This window comes from Bombus vancouverensis, chromosome 11 (genome assembly GCF_051014615.1).
Source record: "Bombus vancouverensis nearcticus chromosome 11, iyBomVanc1_principal, whole genome shotgun sequence".
Taxonomy (NCBI): domain Eukaryota; kingdom Metazoa; phylum Arthropoda; class Insecta; order Hymenoptera; family Apidae; genus Bombus; species Bombus vancouverensis.
Window position 1 is genome coordinate 10036149 of NC_134921.1, and position 20784 is coordinate 10056932.

General features: G+C 40.8%; 2 protein-coding genes across 7 annotated transcripts; one reads left to right on the plus strand and one right to left on the minus strand.

Annotated features, from left to right (window-relative positions):
- Nucleotides 1-843: 843 nt before the first annotated feature.
- On the plus strand, nt 844-4082 carry LOC117154823 (uncharacterized). 4 transcript variants are annotated; one of them, XM_033330147.2, is made up of 3 exons: nt 844-938; nt 2617-2963; nt 3786-4082. In XM_033330147.2, exons 2-3 carry the CDS (start codon nt 2618-2620, stop codon nt 3878-3880), a joined length of 441 nt encoding a protein of 146 aa, XP_033186038.1. In that variant the 5' UTR covers nt 844-938; nt 2617; the 3' UTR covers nt 3881-4082. The 4 variants fall into 4 exon arrangements, with proteins under 4 accessions (XP_033186038.1, XP_033186037.1, XP_033186039.1 ...); XM_033330146.2 differs by lacking the exon at nt 844-938 and adding an exon at nt 952-2324; XM_033330148.2 differs by lacking the exon at nt 844-938 and adding an exon at nt 953-2253.
- Nucleotides 4069-20661, minus strand: gem (transcription factor CP2 like gemini). 3 transcript variants are annotated; one of them, XM_033330123.2, is made up of 12 exons: nt 20028-20661; nt 19465-19654; nt 18006-18150; nt 15115-15192; nt 13501-13710; nt 13158-13302; nt 12574-12810; nt 11997-12245; nt 11854-11930; nt 7006-7195; nt 5975-6425; nt 4069-5752 (listed from the first exon to the last, which is right to left on the minus strand). In XM_033330123.2, the coding sequence occupies exons 1-12, from the start codon at nt 20163-20165 to the stop codon at nt 5700-5702; spliced, it is 2163 nt and encodes a 720-aa protein (XP_033186014.1). In that variant the 5' UTR covers nt 20166-20661; the 3' UTR covers nt 4069-5699. The 3 variants fall into 3 exon arrangements, with proteins under 3 accessions (XP_033186014.1, XP_033186013.1, XP_033186011.1); XM_033330122.2 differs by having other exon boundaries at nt 12574-12786; nt 19465-19696; XM_033330120.2 differs by having other exon boundaries at nt 19465-19696.
- Nucleotides 20662-20784: the final 123 nt, after the last annotated feature.

Sequence of the window (20784 nt, forward strand, 5' to 3'; positions counted from 1 at the left end):
AAAAACGAAAAGCTTTGTTCTATCTACAATATGATTCTGAATAATAAAAAATGTAACAATCATTTATCCGAGAAAAGATGTAAAAATTATAAAAAATCCGGTTAAATACAAGAATATGTAGGAAGTGTAACTGAAATTATAACTGATTCGACTGTGACTTAGCGGTTTTAGTCTCTTCGGATGACGGTATATTAGTAAAATAATTCAGAAAATTATGTAAAAATTATACAAAAATATAATAATAATATTTGGTATAAACGTACAATAATAATAAACATAATTAATAATACAAATGAACGTATCGTAGGTATGATCAACAATAATGAATTCTTTTATAATCGTTATTATAAAAAATGGTTATTTATTTTACAAGCGGAAAGGCTTGTGATAAAAAGATATACATATGATAAAACAATCGTAAGTGCATCTTACTTGCAATTTGTACAGTTTTTACTTAAATTAAGCATTTTTAATAGCGATCCATTTACGAATCAACTATTTACCTCTATTAAAGAGACATTACTTTTACCATAATAGATATAATAAATGAAATAATAAAGATTGATTCTCCGACGCTGGATTTAAAAATCGATATATGTTATTAACGTATGTATGAGTAACAGTGAATGTAATATGAATATCGTTCGATAAATTGACAATAGAATAAAGACAAAGAATACCATACTCTTTCCTAAAGAAAGAATCATAAAAAATATACCGTTAGCTGATCAATTTCTTAACCTTAAAATAACGTCAGACTGTTTCTAGGTGGCGTTAAACGGAGACCTGTTTCAGTACATATCTGTTCTTAAAATTTATCGAAAATTTGTGATTTCCCGAAATGGTGGACCTTAGCAATGGTTTCGACAACCCAATCGAACATGGATTCAGCGATATCGTCTTCATAACACCTGCAATTTTAGTGATTGGTCTCGCCGGTAAGATACATTTCTAAAAAAGCGCGGTGTCCTACGCTGCAGAAATTACGGCTTTTTCAAATCATATGGCTGTTTTTACTGCCTTATTATATAAAATATATTATAGTAAAGTTACAGACAGTTACAAATTTTTCGATAAAGAGAATCCATTAAAGCCAACAAGCCGGAATCCTGTTGCATACATAGGTCAAACACCTACAGCTGTCGCACGTGATTCAGATTTATGAACTAGCCTAGTGTGACGCGACAAGTTACGACATAGTAGACATACGATTTCATTGATTCAGATACTTCAAACTTATAATTGTCTTAACCCCTTAAGTGAACAATCCGATATGGCATCGACCTCGTGTGATGTACGCATATTGCTTAGCTCGTGACAGTCACGGGGTTGTATATCGGCACATGATTTCACGATATATTTGGTTTTACTATCACAGGAACATGTATACGATTGTAGTCATCTAATTTAACATAGATCGCTGAAGCTAATAAAATAAAAACATTTCATTAAAAAAATTCCTATGATTGAGAAGAAAACAATCCAAAAGAGATATCAGTAAAAAACGAATATGAAATACTTACATGATTTTATTGTAAGAATTTCGTTGGCGTTGAATTATGTATTCCATGCTTCAAAATATGAATACGTACATATGTTGTAACCGATACTTTGTATAATGTGTTAAAATTAAATATTCTGTACGAAATTTAATCTTTCTTATTTGCTTGAAATAAAAAGTTATTATTTAGCTTTTATTTCCTTGTCTTAGAATAACTCCCTTAATCAATTAATAGAAAGGGAAGATAGACTTTTTGGAAACTGTTTGTTCAATGTTGCTAATCACATAAAGGGTTAATGCACGAATGCGGTTCATTTTCTAAGATAAAAATAATTTTCACGAGTACATCTTGCGAACTACATATGTCATCGTTGATAATTATGACTTTGTATCCCCACCAACAATGCAATGTCTGATATTATTGTTAGTTCAATATAAGAAACGCAATACGTCAGCCTAAACGTGTTTTAATCTACATTGCAAGGTCATTTAGGCGAGGTTAAGTAGCATTTCGTGGCTTCACAACTAACACGTTGGAAGTGGCCACGTTGGCCTGACGTCCATATGACTACCAATAAGATAACTAACATACAGATCCTCTTTGGATTTAACCAATCGTTGGTCACATATTTGATTATCGTTCATGTTCCCGCCAAGCACGAGCGATCTTTTCAGTAAAACGATCATCTTTTTGAGGAGCGCCCAGTTCTCCGAAGATCTCCTCCATTTTTTCATATAAAACGTTTCATCAAGTACGTAATCGTGGTGACCAAGGGTGTCCTCATATTCTTATAGTTTTTCATTGAAACGAAAATCCTTCCAGGTACGCTAATGAATTACAGTTCGAACATTATCACTAATAACTCGCTAACAATCTTTCAATATAACGGACGTGTTAATCGAATTTGAAAACAAAGACAATGGTACTTGCTGCGTTTATTTCTAAATAACGATTTTAAATTTTCCAAATGGACGAGCATTTGATGATTATCGGTCTTTTCTATTAATCTTCGGTGTCGTGTAAAAATGTCATTATCTAATCTGTGACGAAAACGTACACATCTTGAAATGATCATAGATATCCACCAATATAACCAAATAATGTTTCTAATTAGGATGTGGATGATACTTGCAAGTGGCCTTTTGGCTGTTGCACTAGCAAATTCGGACAATGCAGCGAGTGTTGCACCGGAAGCAGGTTCCAAAGAAGCCGTACTTCCTCCGGAAGTGGGCTCTAGCTTCGAAGAAAAACTCCCAACGACGGAGCAACTCCTGGGGATGCTCGATTCGATGACCGGCTTGTCAGATGAGGAGAAATCGAAACTCAGGGAGGATTTGTTGAAAACTATCCAAGAAAGTGATGATTTTCCACAACTTGGCAGCCAACCGATGCCTGGCAATGATCTCACTATGCAAACTATGGTCCTTTTATCCTTGTTGAGTGTAGTTGCTCTCATTTTTGGTAAATATTTTCTTGATTTGAGCTTCTGAAACTTAGTTTTATTGGACGTGAAAGTTAGACAATTTTTTTCCAATTATCGATGGTAGGGTGTTATAGATTGGTTATTGTTTTCCTTTTCCTCTGACTACTTTCAACAGACTGGTGTTGATTCGGTAAATATTTTTGTTTTATCAGCTGCATTGCATAACAAAAGCCGCTAAATCGTCATTTCTGCATCGTGTACGGCCACAGCTCAGTTTGATGTGCTACCTGTTATCTAATCGACCACTTCACCACTGCCCGTGAACAATTATTTGATCAATCGTATCCTCACCCGCTAACAGAATTAGCGGTTTATCGGCTAGGTTCTCGTAGCTAGAAAAAAAATTCTCTGACTTTTGCTTTAACGGTGTACGGAATATGGATAAAGTTTTGGATTCGTTGCGAGAGAAGGGTATATTGACCGACGATATACAGGACAAATTTTCAAATCTCCTCCCGGACCATGCCAAGGAAAAGTTGTCCAGCATATTTCAGCGATATCAAGATTTGGACAGTGAAGGAAAGCAACAATTTATGGATGAAGTAGTCGAAATGTTTGAAAAAAAACTGCAAAGTAGTTCGAGCTTATATTCGCTGTATTATACATTGTTTTATTCTCAGCCGTACACTATTTTTATTTTCGCTGTGCTATTTATAGTTTTCATTCTTGGTATGTCGTTTTTATAAACCGTTTAGTATTTATAGAGAATCGTATAAACGAGATTGATATGTTTTAAATAGGACTCGTTCTATTTTGTACTTGATAATGTTATCGTTTTATCTGTACTTTTATGATTTTAGTGTTCTTTGTCTACAAGTTATTCAAGTGCTTGTCGGAGAGGGAGTCGAAGCGGGAAGAAAAAAAGAAGAATAAACAGATGAAGAAAAAGAAGTAACGCGAACGAGGTTAATGGGGGCATGGCATTATGGAATGCGGCGAGAGAAATGTGAATGTGCAACGTATAACGAATTGCAGCAATATGTACGTTGCATCGTTTTGCGGATCTATTTATCGTATTTTATGTACGATGAAAGACAATTTGCATTTCACGACTTACTCTATTTTGCTAAATAAAAGAATATATTTATGAATAAAAACTGAAGCCCATTTATTAGGGGACAATATATTTTGGCAACAAAGGATATTTATTGTGCCGTTCTGTGACATACATCATATTCGCCGAAATTTCTATCGAAATATGTATATAGCATGCAACCGAATAATACACTTCCATTTATTACAGTGGAAGTTCAAGTTCCTATCCTTGTAATTTCATTTCGCACATTACCTAAATTAAAATATACAACGATAGTTTTGCCCCATTTGCTAACACGATTCTAACAATTGTTACGCGGCTCATTAGAGTGATGTAAACGACACGCGTTTTTACGTTGTATTGAGCAATGAGATGCATTACTGGTTCAATTCACATATTAAAGGTACATTCAATTGTACATAAAATATAGAAAAACGATGTTAATAGCCATATCGTAAATATTGACATCCATTCAGGAATTCGTATTTATCATTAATTCTGGAATTGATTCTTTGCAAGATTCCTAACTTACGATTTAACATTTGGTAGTAAATTATAATACTTGGTATGTTGTCCATGATTTACAAAGATGTTTAGGGAAAAATTGATCTTCCTCTAATTTGTACTGCGATATAGTGTGAACATGATTTTCCGTGGCAAAGCAATCATTATTACTCTTAATTGTCAAACTCTAATTAAATAAATCCTAACACTTTGCTATGAACAAAAAAGAAAAAATAAGGCACTTATATCTTTTCTAAAGACATTCTTTTAATATCGAAGAATAGAAACTTTGGTTTGGTTCTCTATTCTTGCTCCTTTGCCTTGGCAAAGTAGTTTCGTTAGGAGTGATGCGTTCTACGTCCTCTTAGGCGTCGTGGCTATTCGATATCGTAATAATTAATGACAATAAAAAAATATTACGCTTTGTGTACATAGAGATCATATTCATCGGCGACATCGTTCATTAACGTTGTAGGTAAAATGTGTAAATTGGAATAACAATTCATTCGACGCTGATGAATAGTCATAACAATAACAATATTCGCATACTAAATTTGCATGTCGTGGCACAAGAATTGAGTAATTGCAGTAACCACCGCCACTTACGTCTTCTCTAAATAAATTTTCAAACTAAGTAATTTACTTAAATTCTAAGAAGAGAAAAGAATTATCTGAGACACCTGTATATTACTTTTATGATAATTGAAATTTTCCTGTAAAGTAATACATATAAAATATATAATTTGACACATATATGTATTTTTTGTAATGCTGAAAACTTGTTTATCTCTGGAAGCAACAACTGCTTCTGAAATATAGTTACAGCGGAACCTTCTAGTGAGTATTGCGTGTAGAGTTTGCTTATATCTCCTCGTCTATCTGTTAGCAAGTTCCTATTTGTTCTTTTCTATCTACTTGCACAAAATAGCCGCCAAAGATAAAAAAATTAATTAACGATTAATCAATTTACCACCTTCTATATTCGCCAATAAATAATCAAAAAATATTCCTTCATAAAATCCATCGTTATAATTTAAACCGGAAAAAGTACGTTGTTTTTAAGCCCTACTACGTAGTAAATTTGTTATCGAATCACAGACACATTTGGCAAATTTAGAACACGCGAGAGATCCATTGAGTAATTTTGTAATTAATTTATCATTGGTTGTATCCTTTAGGAACGCGATGAAGGCTTTAGAAGCAGCTTGTAGCGTTCGCTCGTGTTATCTGCAACACAAAAATTATCTATTAACACAATGTTGAATTATTTTCTTTATCGACTAGATTAGACTAGAAATTGAAGGGGGCATTGTAAATTATTTCCTAATAATCTTTCCTACATTCGAATATGAAACTTATTCCTTTCTTTCTACCCCAATAAATACAACTTAAATATCGGAGTTGTCTCTTTCAATTTCTAAGTCATCCTTCCCTTCTTCCCATCTTTACCTTTGATAGTTTCAACGAAGTACATGCTTTCGTCCTTCATGTTTGCTACCAATTCATCGGTGACTATTACATGGATACCTTGGGGACCAAGAAAGAGTACAGAATGTAGTCGATCGTGGGGCAGACTTAAGGTGTTCAGTAGCTTGTTTATCAAGGCACTGCTGGTCAGACTGTCCAAGTAAGCAACTCTCCAAAGCGAACCGTTGTCTTCCAACGAGAAATAGAGGGTAAGTTTTGGGGTTGGCGCTTTCGAGTGCAGCGCATTGAACAATCGAATCCCATCAGCCAGGCCACAAATTTGGATTAAGTCGTCTCTAGAGAGTCGCAAGATATCCGAAGCAGAGAAGCTCGCGAACGTGGACTCGAATGCATTGAAACGACTAGCACGAAGCCACGTGGTTGTCTGTGCCGCGTTTGCGTCTGGTGACAATTGAGCCAAACACGATGGTGCCTATATAATCAGACAAATTGTATTTTTACGAGTTCCAGTTTACCGTAATATTTAAACTGAATATTGTTTTTGTTCTTCTAAGCGGACTCCTCTGAGTAACGCGAGACAAAATTTACTAATTTACGTTCTCAAAGGACCGAGACCCTAATCGTTTGCACTTGGAATGCATTTTAACATGTCTATTCATCAACTGAGTAACGAAAAGCCAGAAAGGTTTACAATTATTTTATTTCTGTTTACCGAGACAGAAACTGTAATTTCCGAATCACGCTGCATACTCTAACGCTAAACTTTCTTCTTGAAAAAAATCTTTCACGAACTTTTATTGAAAAAATCAAGATAACCACCGAGTATCTAAGACCATTAAGTATCATTATCGTATCATTTACACGTTTGATATCTTATTTCTTATGTCCGTGTTTGTCTATAGCGTTTACATGAATTGATCACGCGAATACAAAGTTCGTGTATCGTCTCATACGCGATATGGAAAAAATCGTATCCGCGTAACTGACATTCCCAGTGCAAAAGCTTAAGATTTCCATTGATATTGTTTCCAGCTGATTTTCCGTAAACTAACTTCAGCTTCGATACAGGACTGGTCTGGCAAAATTGCCGCAGGCGATGGTAGAGCCGGTGCTGTTCCCACATTTTCCTTTACAGCATCAGAGGCAGGAACTAGAGGTACGATACCCGGATTGGAAACCGAAAGTGCCAAAGGCGCTACCACCGGTGATGTATTGCCACTTATAGAGCGGGTTTGGGGTGATCTGCAAGAATAACAGTTATCTCTTTTAATTCGATGAAATATTATTCTCCTACGTTTATTTTAATCGAACGTAAAATCCGAACAGATATCCTCGGTTTAAATACTCGAATATTTTTGCATTGATCAAGGCAACTGGTGACAAAGTAGACGCTATGGAAGATTGCTGTCCGCGTAGAACGTGAATTAACGACATTAAGCACAATGAAAGCGAACACGGTAATAATTGACACCGCAACCTATCGCTACTGTATGAATATTAAGTCATTCGGCTGTGCCAGTGTTCGAAGAAGTACATCTATTATTTATAATGAGCGTTTTCTACTCTAAAGTATAAATAAAGTATAAAGTACTCTACGTTAAAGTATAAATAATGTAACTTAATTCCCGACCTTAAGATCATCTAATTTATTGGCGAGTTACATAAGCACGCAAGAATAATGGCCAGACACACGCGAACCAACGAAATTTCTTCGTCCGTTTTTCTCAACGCTAATATTCTCGTAATCGTGTAACGACATCCTTACATGGCGCGCCTCTTCAAGCGAAAAATCAGCCTGGAAATCCCCTTCCCGTCGATTCTTTTGTTGTTCCTGCCTTTTCTTATCGTTAGGCTGACTAATCCGCCGCGCATGAGATTACCTCTTCTCGTTCTGGATTCCGAAATAGAATGAATAAACTTAGCCACAACTTCCACTTGCAGAGGACCACCGCTGACCGTTACTTCATGCTCCAGGAGGTAAGCCGAGGCATTTCCGCGAAATTTCTCCGTCGATCTGATTGCCCAGCAACTCTTCAACTTCCAACTGGGACAGCTCTTTGTCATCTCGACTACTCGCTTTTTCGATTCTATCAACGTTCCCAAAAAGAATTTCCTTCAAGCATATATTCTCGTGAAAAGATTCGCCGTTCCCTTCACAGATTTCTTTCGACTTTTCATTCGCTCTTTCATGAATATATGCAATCTGAATACGCGAACGCTCGACCAATTTCCGATTCTTTCTTCGCCCATTCGTATAAATTTCAATGTTAATCGATCGCTTCCTGCTGGTTCAGCCTCGGACAGCGTTCGTCCTTTGGCAAATACATTTTTATTATCGTCGTCGTCGTCGTCGTTGTCGTCGTCTGTTGCCTCGATTTCTCGAGAACGGTTTACAGTTACGTCAGTCTCTCGGTTATCGATAAGATTTGTTTGAAACGTAGGCAGCTTTAAGCCTTATTCGCAACTGAGGTCCGATCGATCGTTCGAAAGTCTCGATTGGAGAAGGCTGAGGTCGGATACGATCGGTAGGAATCTGATCGCTATTGGTACGCGACTCTGCTGCGAACCGGATATCTCTAGTTTCGACTTTGCTCGCAGTCACGCGAAATTTCAAAAAAATAATGCGATCCTCTCTCTCGATGATGGCTGTGTACTCCTATTGTCTCTCCTCCTTTCTCTCCTTCATCTCTCGAAGGTTCCAGCGACCTCTACAATATCTCCTCTTTTTCTTTCCCGAGCTAGGTAAGTCGCGAATAATTCCAGAAACTACCAACTAAATCGGCAGCCACCTGCGTTCGTTCTGATCGAAATGTGTAGTCGATTACGTGACAGGCAACTTCTCGAAGACCTCTCTCGTTCACCAATCAACCGGCAAATCGTTCGGCCGCATCTTTAAGCGATTGTTCGTATTCCTATTCGATTCTTCCTGTTCCTTGTCCACTGTTATAGAAATGAAATTGCCATCGGGCAAGCTATATCCTTTCTACACGACAAATGGCTTCTAATCGCGAGGGTAAGCGAAAATTCTGTTTCTTATTTTTCCCCGATTGCGTTACGTGATTTAACCAAGTTCCTCGTTCGTTGATTTTTTAAAACGGCCTTCTAACGTTTATCGTGAGTCAACATCCGATTTGCTGTTATCGATATCTTTGGTCTTCGTGCCCGCGATGAGACGAGTTGTATCGAAGATACAAGATTCCGCGTTAACGCGGTTTCGAAAGGAAGTTTCACGTGGAAACGTAGGTGTATGTCAGTTCAAGGCTGAATCGAACCGCCCTGGCATCAGCTTTTCGGCGGCCAGGCTGCTCGTCATCTAAGGAAGTGATCCTGGCGTGACAGGAGCACCTGACTGGCCAGGATCTCACGCACAACCACGCTCTGATCGTCGACGCGTAACGATTCGAGATCGAGGATACTCGACGCGCGAGACGATTCCGGACGATTAGCTGGAAAACGAAATTCTACACCGGACGAGGGCATTCCAACGGCGTGTAGCGGCTTCACTCTCGATTCGATGCCCGATCAATAATATTTCGCCAATCTGGAGTGTTCTTTGCTCGTTGTTGCGCTATGGTTACGTAGAAAAGTAGCCGAATCACAATGTGTGACGCATGCGAGCCACGGACTTCCTCTTTACGCAAAAATTATCGTCGTCGCGATCCCTCGGACATCACACGTCCGCTTTCGATCGCGTCTGTCTTCCTGTTTCCCTTTATTTTCCCTCTTCGACGTTCGTTTTACTACGCGTCGATACGCAATATCAGTTCTCGATCGACGTGATTCAGTTCGCTATCGATGCTCACGATCTCCGCCAGGAAGCGTGGACAGCTCTCTGTTCCGGGATTCGTGTACAATTTATTTTTAAATTCACGGTCGATGCAGTAATCCGTGTGGTATCTTGCCGGTGCTTTATTCGTCGAAGGACGTAGACCCGTGCGCCGGAACGAACGGAAAACCAAGATCTCACCGGTTGTTAAATTATTTCACAAGGTAGAAATCGTAGCACTTATTCCCGTGCATGGTGCACTCGACCTCTGGCCGAGGATTACCGCTACGACACTGACCAGTCCACGCGAAATCGAATACTCTTTGAACGTTGAACGTGTATCACGCTTCCGTTGCCGCGTTTCGTTCCCCTTTCGTGCTTAAAGAGAAAACCTTCGATCACGTCCGCTTCTGCCAACCAGCGAGTAAAAATGGTCCGCAGAAACGAGCAATAACGAGTGTGTATCGATTACTCGCCGGGATAATCGCGACCAGCGATCGCCTCGCAGTAGGATCAGCCAGCTATAGTACGTCGCAGTGGAACGTAGCGAATCACACGAAAAGATAGTCACCGATCACCGTTTTATTTATAAACAAGCGTTCTCAGCGGTAGATCATGTCTGCGATTCTCACTGGGTTCCGTTTTTGTCGATTATCTTCTCGTCCACCAACAACGTGTCCCGTTCCCGGCGTAGTATCGCGACGCACGCAAAAAAAAAAAGTAAAAAGAAGGTGGGAGAGAACGACGGAATAAGCAGAGGAACGAGCGGCTCACGAGCGGTATATCGCGAAAAGACCAAACGATTCCGACGAAAGAGGCTGATGGATAAACGGAGAACCGAAGCGGCTGCGCGGCGATGCGTGTATCGTGTAGCGTTCTGAATTTATTTGTCGTCGAGGTTGTCTCTCTCTATTACTCGGAGCATCGTTGTCGGCTCTACCAGATGCCGGCTTGTGCCAGTTCGAGCCAGTTTCGCGACTCCCGTGCTGGCACCTCCTCTTCCACCACCTTATCCCAAGCCTCCTATCGTCCATTGCCATTACCATCGCCACGCTTTCAGCCACCACTTTGCGAACTACTTTTACCTCCTCCACCTCCGATTCATCATCAATCCCCCTACCTTCGATCCCACGCTCGTTCCAAGAGAAACGGCAACGCAGCGCTGCATTTCTGCATTGCAAGCAAACCAGCTGCATCATGCAACGTGGCTGTGCATCGGTCTTTCTCTCGAGAGGATCGTTCTACTCGCGATTTTCTTCCTCGATCGTCTCTTACGTACGCGACCTTTATGGATTTTTCTGTCGTTTCTGACTTTCCCGACTCGGATGTCCAGAACGACCATGAAACACCTGGCCCTCTTGCTTCCGCTCAATAACACGAACGACACGATATTCTTTGTCTTTCCGTTATCATGATAGCTATTAATAGAGCGACGATGGAGGAAAAATGGCAATCGTACGACGGAATTCCTCGATACTCGTATTTACGTTTAATCGTCGTTATCGTAAAAAGTAGTGACATTGAGAGCGCGCGGACTTTGATGCATTGCAGAATTAATGTCGCATTATCGAACGTCGTTCGCATAAAAAATACTTGCGATTTTTTATTTCATTTTTCTGAAAGAACGACGGTACTAATAAGATCGTGTCACGCTTTGTTTAGTTTCGACAGAGTAGGTCGGTCGATGCAAATTGTTGTTTAATTAGGCGAAATAACAGAAACTCGTAATATCCAGAACGAGCCGGTTAATTTACATGGCAACATACATTCACCGACACGTTGTGTAATCATATTTTACAACGATATGAAATAAACGTGTAACCCGGAAAAAGCTAAGCAGCAACAGGTACATATTACTACAGGGAAAAAGACGGTGATATGATTTGTTGTGTCGATGTAAACTGGTAGCCTCTTGTGTAAAGATCAAGGAGAAAAAATGTCTATCAACAAACATCGATCCTAACATACAGTAGCGACAGACGCTAGGGGTCAAACAAAATAAAAAAAAAATCGAACATGGCGGTTCACACTTGTTCATGCGTATCTACGAAAAGAATTGTACAGAAAGTCATCGTGATTACGTCGCAGATCACAGGAGGAATGAAATGAAAACAAGATTAATGTTTGCACTTACACTGCCTCTGTTGACGCATAGGGGCTCCCTCCATTTTGTGTGACCAAATTGGATGGCGATAACGAGTCTAGGGGAATCTGTAATCAAACAGCATCCAACCTGGTTTATTCTTTGCCAGAGAGAAGCATGAAATGACGACTTACGTCGGACAGAACCGTGCAGTCGTAGCTTGGCTGGTACTTGTCCTGTTCGTGTGCCGGCCGTCGCAGTATCTTGTCCCGATCTTGCTTATGTTTGCGATCAGCACCTTTCAACTTGAAGACCTTTACCTGGCAAGATGCAGCGTGCAAACGAGGGCCTCCCGGTAGTCGCGTTTCCACTTGGATCCGAAATGGCACGCCTTTTTCCCCACCATGTTTCTTGGGCGTGAATTCAGTGCTAATACAGTTCACCTAAGGTGCAACAATCGAATACCATTTTAGTTTCAGGGTTGGTTTCACGCACCCTTTGGTAAACCAGTTTGACACTACCACGCGAATTTCCTTTTCAACTATACAAAGATTTTAGAAAACTGTACATTAATATACACTAAGATTTTCCATTTTCTTAAAACGTTAAAAGTCTTTTTCTCGGTTGAAAGTACATGTAACGCAAAATGATGAATCGCAAAATGGTCAACATTTGATGGAAAGAGCAACGTTTTGAAACAAAGGAGAATAGATAATTAGCTGTAATTGCGGTTGATCTTCTTTTTTTTATTTGCAAATCCCTTTCCTGCACCTTTATATAAACGCCGACTTCCTTGGTGGGGTCCCACATGAATTCCACGCTATTATTGGACGGGGACGGTTGACAAACGTCTACCATCCCATAACTAAGGGGAACATCGACCTCGAGCAATCTTTCACCGGGTCTTGCGCGTTGCCATGCGAGCATCTGTTCCCGTTCAGTGTACTGAAGTCTCCTCTCGTGGAAGCAAATGCGTATTGTCGACTGAAACAAAAACGTTGGATGTCCCTTCAGAGACGTTGTAGCACCGTTTGGGTGACTCACATCTTTCGAACGTCCAGGACCTTTATGAGCTCATTTGGGTTGTTACGCGTGAAGAACAAGGGAGATGTATTAATAATATATCGGTGATACGATGATGATAATAATGATAATAATTGCTAAATTTTGTCTTCGTATTACATGATTCCTGTCGCCAACGACAGACAAGAAATCATCGCAACCATCATACTGCAACCAGTATGAGCTCGTTTGATTTCGTTTTGAGAAACTAATACGTTTTTTAAGATGTTGCTACCCAAACATAGACGATCTCCTGATCTATTCTAGGGAACCCGTAATGAGTGACCAAGTACCTTCAAAATCTTCCCGCGATATGCCGACAGATCGCCCAATTTCTTCAATTTGATCTCGTACGATTGACCTTGATTCAGGTAGGTGAGCGTCTCTTCGTTGACTTTCGTCGCAATGCTCGTGGCAGCCGCAAGCACGTATTGGAAACTATAAGAAACGTTACTCTGCCGTTAGTCAATAAAATTCTTAACTCTTACTATATAATCGCGTGACTTTCGTATCCGCGCTAGCGTGAAAATCACACTACATTTCGTGCGTTTTATTTTATAAGCATTTTAACTTAGAATATTCGGCTACGCTGTACATTATATCGTTGGAAAGTTGCAGTAAAAATCAATCACCTACCGGCAGTCCTCGTTGAGTTCGTTTCCTTGTTGAGAGGATGAAACGTGGTTTCCCGAGGACGATGTTGGAGGATACTCCTCGTTCGAGGAGTAAAGCAACTGATGAAGACTAGCTGCTGTCTGCCCATTATTGTTACTGTCAGCCTCGACAGAGCCGTTCGAGTTGTTCGCTGGTGCCGAATTAATTGTTCTCTGTGACACGTGGTTTAAACTGAAGCAAACATTGAACGAGAAAAGAACATCAATCCTATGTGCATTCCTATAACGTTCGTTACGTTCACACGGAGGCCTGTAAGGTTGTGCGTATATGTACTTCTAATAGCAATTGTCGCGCTTCTCCGAGATTAACGCGATTCGCGATTAATTTCATACAGACTGCACTCACTATAAATTAAAGAACACCGACGGCGAGAGCGTTAAATCCGACGGTGTTTTCATTGCTGTTGAAACTAGTTTCAGGAGGAAACCGATCGTATCATACGAAATGAAATTACACTCAATTCGCGGTCGTCACGAACAGTTTTCACTAGTTCGTCGAAATACTTTACTGCTATTAGTCTCGGTGTGGGTTGTGCGTAACGCCGAGTTCCTAATTAGGGGCAATTTCTACGCAGGCAATTCATCCATTACTCGCGCAGCTTTCGCAATAATACGCTCTTATGGTTTCCATTTCTTTCTTTCTTAACCCTTCTAACGAATGTGTATCTACGTTCGTCCAAGCGTCGTTGTCTCTCTTCTATAAAGTTTGCTCGCTTAAACAACTCCTATGATACGTCGCAGCGCGCGTCCATGATATTTAGTACGATGCACGAGTCAGAATCTCCAGCGGTGGACCAAGTCTCGGTTAAAAATAAATACTGCTTGAATCGTCGGAACATCCAAAAATATATCCCCAAAAAAAAAATCAACGTTCTTTGGTCCGTTGTTTGTAACGAGTAAGAAAATCTAGAAAAGTGTCCGATAAGTTCCACGAGTCGCGCTAACTTGCAAGTTTAATCTCGCTGAAAAACATTCGAGGGATCACATTGCGCGCGTATATGTATCGTTTTGTCGCGAAGATAAACGCGAAATTGATTCCGTGAGATCGTACGGACGCAGGCTCTTAAGGAAATCACGTTTCTCGCACGATCGTGTCGGACGAACTGGCACGGGACACCGACGGGGTAACGCGGCGAGAAAACGATCGAGAAATCTCGTAAGAGTAAAGGTCTGACCTGCGTGCCATTTGTCCGATAGTTGTGCGAAGAAACGTGACGATATGCCTCCTATCAGTCTCGAGACTCTGCGGGGGAGTCTCGCGGCAAATTCCGCTGTTGGCTTTGTTTTCTTCCTTTAAGGTCGCCGCTCTTGTACCGTTTCCACCGTTTCTAATCAACGTACTGATCGAACGCCACTGACGTTTCCAACGACCGACTTATCGCGAGACGATCGTCGGATCACGCGTCAATAGGCGGAGGAAAAAGTAGCTGGAAAAGGGAAGAAATATTCGCCGCGATAGACGAAGGATGCGGTTACGAAATGAACGTGAATGTGCTCAGACGAGGTGATAATGCCTCCTGTGTAACGCACGAACAAAAACGCTCAGCGGATTTTGCAGCGTGCTAAGGCAACTTACTTGGAATTTTGCTGATTTTCCGGTGATGGTGCTTCTTGCTTGAACACCGTCAACGATGGTAACGCGAGCAGGGCTTCGCTGCGAACAAATTTCAAACGATTACACGCCTGTTCCTTCTTTCTTTTTCACGCGTATGACTACGATTTGAATCTCCATCCGACGGTTTTTCGTTGAGTAACGATTAAAATTAACATAAAATTAACATTGGTTGATCTGTAACGATATTGCGAATTACATAATCGCGTATTATTAAACACGAAGCGCGGTAGTGTCCGAGGTGGATAGACGCAAGTGGAATCTAATTTCTATGTTTTTTCTATGTTTTCTAAAATTTTCTATGTTTACTTCACGCAAGTTTTTTTCCTTAATCGACTGGACCTCTGTCACACTTGGTTTTTGCGACGTTTGCTACTACAGAATGCCGTTAAAATCGATTTAGGTTTACGATTGGAGGATGTGTCCGATAATAACCAACAGATTCCGGTTTTCGCTATCGACGCTTATTGATTATGAATTCGTGACGCAAGCGGCTAAGGAACGGTCACTAGTATGTGTGTTCTATGTGCTAATATCTAATCAGTTATAAAATAATGATCCATTTTTTTTACAAACACAGGCGATTCGTATTGCCTGATCTTTCGTCGACTCGTCATCGACGTTTAAACTTCGCCGATTAACTTCAACCTTTTGTAAGCTATGATCGTGAAAACAGAAACACTCGTATCTGTATATACGAAGATATCCGGGTACCTCTCGGCAATTTACTTGCAGATAAAAGGTTCATCGTCAGACAAGATCCAGCGCGAACTGGAAAGAAATTACCGCGGCTTACATAAACGACATTTTATGAGAGTAAAGGAAAAAAGGATTTTAGATATTCTCATATATCGGATTTTCTCGCGTTCGTCTTGTCGTCTAATGGAGCAATCGTGAAATCAGCAATGGATCAACAGTTGTCGAGCGTTACACCGCATAACCAAAATGGTTGTAATTGTAAATTGTAGAGATGCGTCTCTGCGATGTACCGTAATTATTAAGGCGGACCAATTGATGAAAGAATAGTTTGAGAACCGCCATGATAAGAATCACTATATGATAAGAGTCAGTAAGGTCAACCAAAACCGGAACGTACCGGTTCGCGAATGAAGCGACATTAATATCAACCACAGTGTAGTATCGCGATAAAGTACCACCGAAAATACAAATTAGTCGAACAAATTTGGTGTAATTACTAAAATAAATTTGACATTACTGATCTCACTTAATACTTTAATTTAATTTACTAATACGTTATAGATGCTGTAAACAAGGCCACAACAAGGTTCTTATCGTTTTTGTTGACGAATACAAAGTCAGTGGAATAAAGGGACTTAACTGATTGTAAGAAACAACAAAGAAGTCGTCCTTAAGCCGCAGAGCAAACAGGACCACTAGTAATAAATGAATAAAAAATGTTTTATTTAGTAATCTTACTTTAATCACTCACCTACTTTTCAAATATTGATGCATGTTTCCGGTTCTCGGAACTCGAGCTCAATTTCTTTCCTTTGTATATATTCAACGATTCCACAAACACCGTTTAGTTCCTTTATCTACACTAATTTATTTTCTCTTAAACATTTCTTAACTATATTAAGGAGTTACTTTTCTTTTTGACATAGATCTTAAATAAACTGTAAACCATGTTCAGAGTCACTTATACTTTTACACTATATCCTAGATAGGGAAATAATAAAAAAATTATGGTTCTGCGCTCGTGAACAATTCCACGGATCAGTCCTATTTAGACTTACAGCAGAAGATAATCGTTCTCTACAAGTTTTCATTCATGATTCTCCGAAAAATCGTCTAGATGTGTTATAACGACAACGAGGGAGATACTACGTGTACAAGCAGGTCTGTCAGCTGATTCTTAAGAGTCGTCTGGGCTGTTTCTCGCACAAACGTTGGTAAGTGCGTTTAATGTGTATTATCTAACATCGAAAGTTCCAAATGGTTGAATCATTCGTTCGTCCACTACTTCCTGTTATTACATTTTATCTTTCACGCAGATTGTACGGAATTTCGGTTCCTCGAGTATCCTACTGTGATTTGAAACTTGCTGAACCTTGATGAACGAACGTATGACTATAATTTATAACATGTCATCTATGATTTATTAATTAAACATGTACGAAGAAAATTATCTAGGACTCGTTGCAAAACGCGTTTCTAATTACGTTTAGTGAAATAAGTAGCGAATTAAAAACGGCGAATAGATCGCAAATGGAGAAAGTTGTTGAACGAAGAAAAGTCTTCAATTGATTTCACTTGACGTGACACGAAAATTCTGACAGGTTGCTACAATTGGTTTCGGGACGGAAACGCACGTGCCTGTACGCGCGGACACTCGCAAAGCGTCTAAGCGTCTGCGGCCGGTGTGATTTCCCAGCGTACGGTTGTTCAAGCCTCGAAACACCGACAACTGTGTCTGGTTTTAACCGGATTTCTGACTCCACGTTCTAGTTCCCACTACCGACTACGTTTTAATCGAGATTCGATCCATTCCTGCAACGTGCACTGCACATAGGTTCTCCACGGAAACCTACTTTATCGGCTTTGAACTTCTTCGCTCATATTGTAACAAATTCTTCGTGATCGACCATCGATCGAACTTTAATAAAGATCCAAGTAACTTCTGCTTTTTTCAACTAAAAAGATAGAGTTCTGCATGGTGGACGACTATACAGAAAGATCGTCGAGCTGTTTCCTACTGTAGAGCTAATTTGAAAGAAACGACGACGCTTTGTCCCACTTCTTCTCTACTACTCACCTTCGTTTAATCGAAGTTCACTCTTATCACTCTGACCTCTTCCGATAAAACCGCTTCGGAGGAAGAAAATTCTATTTACCTCATGTTATAGGAGGCGACGGCTGTCGCGAGGTCGGAGGCCGCAAGTGCCGACAGAGATCCATCGAAATCGGCGGCAAGATGTTCTGCCAGCTCCTCCACTTGGGTTGACCATCCTTGTCCAGGACCATTGTTCCCAACAGATCCTGGAAATACGAATTACAAATATGAAATAAACGAATATACGATATTCAGGCAAAACAGACGAAAACAACCCTGTATTTTATCGTGGCAAGACCAATGTTCTTCTCTAAATGCAACATCATATTTTTCCTACTTTTATCATACCGATGTATAGCGTACAACCTTGTGCATTAGCGTAATTGATGTAAAACTGATGATGCATGGCGCCAATCCTAGACTTGGTCTCCTGGAGGGCCATGACTGCGTTTCGTCGCCGACTCTTGGAACTTATGGCAGGATATCGTCGACTATGCAATAATGGCAACCTGGCGCTGTCGACTTCACACCACTTCATTCTATCTTTCTACGAGGGGATGAACCGGAGCTAGCACACTTGTAGCGACACCACCGAAATAAAAACGATGCGCATGTACCTTCGCGTAGTTTCTCTCGGATGGAGAACTAGTATCAGCTTCTCCTCTTTCTTTCCTCGGACTTAATCAGCGATACACTGTGTACTCTGGAGTTATCACAGTTTCTGTGACCACGTGGTCGAAAAGGCGTCGAATAAACGCGGAACGACACTTTTAGTGAATCAGTTTCGAGACGTTCTCCGAAGCAGTATCTGCTCCGATATACAACCACGAACTTGGACGTTTCGCCACAAGAAGACGAGGATCCTTCGTGGACACAAGTTGAACGAAGACGTAGCACGTTCGGTTTCGCAATTTGACTAGAACCGTTACGAAGCGACGTTGGTAATTCGGCAGCTTCTAATGACAGGATCTTGTTCGGTGAAGCGCAACGTTATACGACAATTTTCGCATAGCAAATGGAATCTTTCTAAACCACGGATCGTTGGTGTTCTCTTTAAGTACATAGACTTTATAATTGTACTTGGTGGCGGATAATTTAAAGCATCTAACACCGTAGATACGTGATTGAATTGAGCGGGATAAGAACTTAGAATCGCCAGTGCCTACGACTGTGTATCCGAGGTCCTCGACACGACCTTTCGAATGATATGTCTATATTGAGAACTGTATGATAGCAACGACGCTGGTGCATTCAAAGACTCGAACGAACACCAAAAAATAGAGGAACTACTTGGAAAATCTATGGAGCGAATTTTTTTTTTCTACGTATACTCATCTCCGAGATACGAGTACACGGAGAAATCTATTTATCTTGCCACTTGTTGCACAATTTTCTAATCAGTCTCAGTCGATCGCTCGGTGAACTCTAACCTATTGTGCGTTCTTAAATGCTTAAATCGATAAGTTTCGTAGTTGCTATACAATCCACGATTACTGAATACTTCATGTACATGTACTAACCATCTCTCCTAGCATGTTTCTTCTCGAGTTCCGTAATTTGTGGCAACGGCTCCCCGGCTCGACGTTTCAGGCTGCTCTGCTGGCAATTGGGGGAATTGTCGGAAGACGGGCTGAGATGTTCGGGTGATTCGCTGCTCGAACGTATCTGGACACTGTCCTCCGGGGAATCCTTCGGTGAGTTGTATTTATCCTGCCATAAAGAATTTTGTGGACTGTGATATCCCATTGACGCCTATAAAACGTTTGATCATCGTCAGTTCACGGGATGAATCGCGCGGAGCTTCACGGATTTTGCTCGAACAGCCACGACGACGTGACCGAGACGCGATTCTCAAACTGCTAGTTGCGCGAATAGAATCGGCTCTATCGCGTGTTCAACGAGAGCGCGATGAACGAAAACGAAGAAGAAAAATTGACTGATATGGTTAACGCGCGTGTTGGAAATACGGAGGACGTTTCTGCCCTCTCGCCAAGTTAATGAAAACGAGCGTCGTGAAGCGTCGCGTTCAACGCGAGTACCAACAAGATGATACCATTATCATAAGGAACATCGTGAAACTTACATGCTGAGTGGCGATGGGGTCGCACCTGTTCTGACGAACTGGGGACAGCTGTTCGTACGGAGGCGACGGTGTATTGGGAAACCATATCGTCCCGTTCAAAGCATCTGCACCGCCGTCCATGATGAATTCCAGCTCCATCCAACGACCCTAAATCTCGAAACACTCCTACCAGGGTTTGTTTCTCAGGGTAACACTACCTTTATCGATTGTTTTCTTTCTAATCACGATTCTATTCGCCCTTACTGTTCGAGTGCTCAGAGATTCTTTGGAGAACGCTTTGGTCGCCTATTATTCGAAGAGAAGATTATAAGTCCGAGTTTAGTTAGAACATGAACGATCATCCACGCTGAAATTTTTTGGGATCAACAAGGACTCGGGCACCTCTGTCGCTCGACTTTTCTAAGCGCTAACGTACATTCTGCGGCTGATAGGTTTCCCAGTTTTTGTTCTTTCGTCGGTTCGTTTCCCTCGTTCCACTTGATCTTTCGGATTCTTTCGTTTCACCAAAACGTCCTCCTTTTTTCTGCGTCCTCCGCGTATTTTCCTTCCAGATCGACAATGATCTCGGAAGTGCACGGTGCATCACTCGACCACCGTCAATGAAGGGCCGAACTTCCTCGAGATAGAGCTATCCTTAGAACATTACGAAGAAGCTGTTGTACAATTTCTTGATGCCAGTTGTCTCGCGTTGCCGGTGCGTTTCCAAGAGTGCGCAACCCCGCGACTTGAGGGACAGAAACCGCGAAAAGACGACGAA

Coding starts and splice junctions, on each gene's coding strand:
- LOC117154823 (XM_033330147.2), top strand. CDS start 2,618: ATGTGGATGATACTTGCAAGTGGCCTTTTGGCTGTTGCACTAGCAAAT. Junction 2,964..3,785: donor TGTAGTTGCTCTCATTTTTG/GTAAATATTTTC, acceptor TTATGATTTTAG/TGTTCTTTGTCTACAAGTTA.
- gem (XM_033330120.2), bottom strand. CDS start 20,165: ATGGAGCTGGAATTCATCATGGACGGCGGTGCAGATGCTTTGAACGGG. Junction 18,151..19,464: donor GAAACATGCTAGGAGAGATG/GTTAGTACATGT, acceptor TCGTATTTCCAG/GATCTGTTGGGAACAATGGT. Junction 5,753..5,974: donor CTTCGTTGAAACTATCAAAG/GTAAAGATGGGA, acceptor TTTGTGTTGCAG/ATAACACGAGCGAACGCTAC.